A 4,186-nucleotide genomic window follows, 5' to 3' on the forward strand; every position below is an offset into this window, starting at 1 on the left:
GCTAAATGCCTAAATTGTAAATTGTCTAGCTGTGTCTTTAATTTTTTTGAAATAAATGTAAACTACATTCTACACGACGTGCATGCGACGCAAACCACAGTGTATAGCTACAGAAGATGGCGGAGCCCATTGTACGCGTCTCTGAAACAACAATAACCCTCATCACGTATTTGGTCTGTATTAAGCTCTTAAAGTGACTATAAACTAGTGGTGGGCATAGATTAATTTTTTTAATCTAGATTAATCTCACTGCAATTCTGGAGTTAATCTAGATTAATCTAGATTAAAATGGCTCATTTGAACTCTGCCGAAGGCATTGAAAATATGTGTGCGCTACCTAAATAATGACCAGAAGTAAATCCTTGAACGGGCCACGTGGCCCATTAGACCAGGAGCCCTATCATAATTGGTAATGAAAATATAATAATGTTCAATACGATGTACGTGTGTTATACATTGTTTATTCAGTTAAACACGAATAACCATAAACACGTTACCATACAGGCAATTTGGAACAGTGGGTGCAAGAACAACCCCCTTTTCTGGGATATGACATTAATTAAACTGTAAACCTAGAGGTGATGAAGAACTGTTTACAGTCAGTAGCTTTGTGACATGACTTGAGTCCAACCTCTACCTCTACCTCTTCCACCAGTCACTCACCTCCAGTGTGGGGCGTCCCAATCCCAACCCTGGGGCTTCCTATTCCCTCTCCTACTGTACCTCATCAGTACTGGGGTTTCCTATTCCCTCTCCTACTGTACCTCCATCGGTACTGGGGTTTCCTATTCCCTCTCCTACTGTACCTCATCAGTACTGGGGCTTCCTATTCCCTCTCCTACTGTACATGATTTGAGTCCAACCTCTACCTCTCCTTCTTCCACCAGTCACTCAGACACACCAGCTTGTTCACATTGTCTGGTGACAAACTAGATCTTTTTTTCTGTACAATGTGGCCTGCTAAAGAGAACAGTCTCTCGCATGGGACAGTTGTGGCAGGAGTCCCCAAGTACTTCTGGGCAATGTGGGCCATCTTACCATAAACAGCAGTGTGCTCTGACCACCACTTCAGTGGACACTGATCTAAACTGGCACTGGGCTCTACCTTGTACCTCTCTACAACATTGTCTACTACTGGTATCTCGTCTTCTGACTCTGACTCTGATCCCATCAGCAGTAGGGCTGTCTTCTTTTGAGGTGGCTCAGGGTTCTCCTCCCTGGGCGGCTGCAGAGCAGGTTCTTCTGCCCTCACCAAGTCACTCAGCTTTCCCCACACTGGCTCCCTCTCTGCTCTGGGCAGGCATTTGAGATCTTTGAAGCGTGGGTCCAGAGCAGTGGCCACCTTTTGATGAAAAATAAAATAAAGATTGATGGAAGAAAATGTAACTTTCAAAATCCTCCATATTTCTTCATGACTCATTCATCTATCCATTTATCAATCTTCTGGCTTAACAGTCTATAATGGTCAGCCAATACAGTTATCTTCTGGTCAGTACGTGTCACATACCTTCAGCCATTCCAGGTTTGTTTTCTCCCTCCGCTGGTTGAGGTCTTTGATGAAGGCAGTCTTGAAGCGCACAATGTAGGCAGGATCATCATCAGAGATCTTCATTGCTCGCAGGAGATGACACAGGGCAGGTAAAACGACAGAGCAGGAGACATACTTTTCCCCACCAAGGAGCTCAGTGACGTACCTACACACACACACACACACACACACACACACACACACACACACACACACACACACACACACACACACACACACACATTAAGAGGGGTGAATTGACACCAAAAACGACGCCACAATGTCACAGCAGGACACACGCGCACACACACACACACACACACACACACACACACAGAGCATAGCACACAGAGGACAGTACACACACACACAGTTGCACACAGACATCACAGCCCCAAACACAGCACGGCCACACACAGACAGCACAGCCCCAAACAAACAGCACAGCCATACACAGACAGCACAGCCCCAAACACAGCACAGACACACACACACACACACACACACACACACACACACACACACACACACACACACACACACACACACACACACACACACACACACACACACACACACACACACACACACACACACACAGCCACAAACACACAGCCACACACACACACACAGAGCAGTGTGCACTGTGCACACACACAGCCACACACACACACAGAGCAGTGTGCACACACACACACACACACACACAGCAGTGTACACACACACACACACACACACACACACACACACACACACACACACACACACACACATAGAGCACAGCACAACACACACTTACTTGCATGGCTCCAGCAGTTTCTCCAGCTTTGCCAACTTCTCATATTCAGCATGTGTTGGGAGGGCCAGCTTGTGGGTCTGCTGAGCCAGCGTTGCGTGCACTGCGTCTCTGTTGCGCCTCAAACGTGTGATCATCGCTAGGGTTGAATTCCAGCGTGTTGGAACGTCTTGCACGAGTGACTCCTGGTCTTGTTCAAGGGATGCTTGCTGGGCATTCAGCTCGTCTGAGTTAGCCGGACTGTGTTTGAAATGTCCGACCACTTTTCGACACTTGGCCAGTACACCATCAAAACCACCATCCCGAAGTGACATTACAACGGCCCTCTGTACAAGATGAGCAACGCAGGGCAAGTGCTCAAATGGTAATATTCTCCCTGCTGCTATCATGTTGGGAGCGCTGTCGGTTCCAATGGTGGTGATTTTTTCAGCTATGCCCCACTGATTAGCGACGTCGAGAAACTGTCTGGCACAAGCTTCTGCAAAGTGGCGCTCCTCCGTTTTAATCACACCTGACGTTATAGGAGAGACAAAGTAGATCAGAATAAGTTTGCTATTAATAGGAGACTTACAATTAGCAGGCTGGCGTTGTTGGGGCTAGCTAGCAAACGTATAATGTTGGCTGGTGGTAAAATAAATCAATCGATCCCTGATAACGTTAGCTAAAGCTGTGTAAATGTTAGGCTGAATTAGCAATATTACATGCCGCGGTGGGGTTGGTTTCAGGTTGGATATTCAGCCAGGATGGCTGGGTATCCAGCCCGAGACCAACTTCACCGTGGTAAATTAATTTAAATTACATAACGTACCTAAGGCGAACGAGTGAAGTTCCCAGCTGACATCGATGAGGTGTACAGTAACGCCAAGGTAGTTGTCGTTTTTGACAGATGTCCAATGGTCCCCAGTCAGTGCTACACACGCCGCCCCGGCCAACTTTTCATCTTTCGCAGCTTTCTCTGCGGCGTAATGGTCATGGATTCTCCTTGTGATAGTTCGTCTCGCAGGTAGTTTGTAAGATGGGTCGCCTGTGGCCGCCTGGAGAAGAAGCTCGAGCCCATCATCTTCAACCACACTGATAGGCCGGCAGTTGATGGCAATCCACTGAGCTAGGAGGTTAGTTAGCTTGGCTGATAGAGTTGGGCTGACGGGCTTGCCACGGTTGCACTCAAACATTGTAGTTTGACGAACACTTTTCCCCGGAGCCATATTAGTGCTTGGCCCGCCGGCAGCTTCGCTATCATCAACCAACGCAAAGGGATGCTTGTGCGTTAGGTGATACTTCAGACTTGAAGAACTCCTACAGTAAGCCATTTCTGCTTTGCACAGGGTGCAAACCACCTTGTTCTTGTCGAGGTTTCCATTGGGAAGCTTCTTGTAAAGAAATTTCCCCTGAAGCAAACCTGGGTTCACAGAGTCCTGCATGCTGACGTTTGATGTGGCACGCCGCGAGAGACAGCGAAATTCCTTCACGACGGACGACGTACGTCGCGACGTATATTTTTCCGTCGCAACGTATATTCGAGTACGTCCTGGCGTAAATATCAATTCGTCCCGGCAGAACGGACTCGTCGCGGCTATATCTACCCGTTTGCGACATAATATGTTGGCTATTATTTTCCGTCGCGACATAACGGGACTCGTCACGGCTATATCTACCCGTTGTGGCGTGAGCTGGACTCGTCGCGACAGAACGTGACTCGTCGCGGCTATATCTACCCGTTTGCCTAATAGGTTGACTTTGTTATATGCCCGGTGCGCGGTGCCCTGCGCGGTGCCCTGCGCTGCCCTACGCCCACCCCGTGCACCTTGCCGGTCCGCCCTGCGCCCTGTGGCCTGGCACGTGTGCACGTGTGCCAGGCCACC

At 48.6% G+C, this 4,186-nt stretch overlaps 1 protein-coding gene across 1 annotated transcript; it reads right to left on the reverse strand.

Moving 5' to 3' along the window:
* Positions 1-801: 801 nt before the first annotated feature.
* Positions 802-3,529, reverse strand: LOC310861309 (E3 SUMO-protein ligase ZBED1-like; the record flags this gene model as incomplete). The annotated part of the gene is made up of 4 exons (XM_083768713.1): positions 802-1,342; positions 1,508-1,694; positions 2,328-2,835; positions 3,133-3,529. The coding sequence occupies 4 exons, from the start codon at positions 3,527-3,529 to the stop codon at positions 866-868; spliced, it is 1,569 nt and encodes a 522-aa protein (XP_083624839.1). The 3' UTR covers positions 802-865.
* Between the last annotated feature and the right edge of the window lie 657 nt (positions 3,530-4,186).

The sequence above is a fragment of the Protomyctophum parallelum genome (genome assembly GCF_964188405.1).
Source record: "Protomyctophum parallelum genome assembly, chromosome: 7".
NCBI lineage: Eukaryota > Metazoa > Chordata > Actinopteri > Myctophiformes > Myctophidae > Protomyctophum > Protomyctophum parallelum.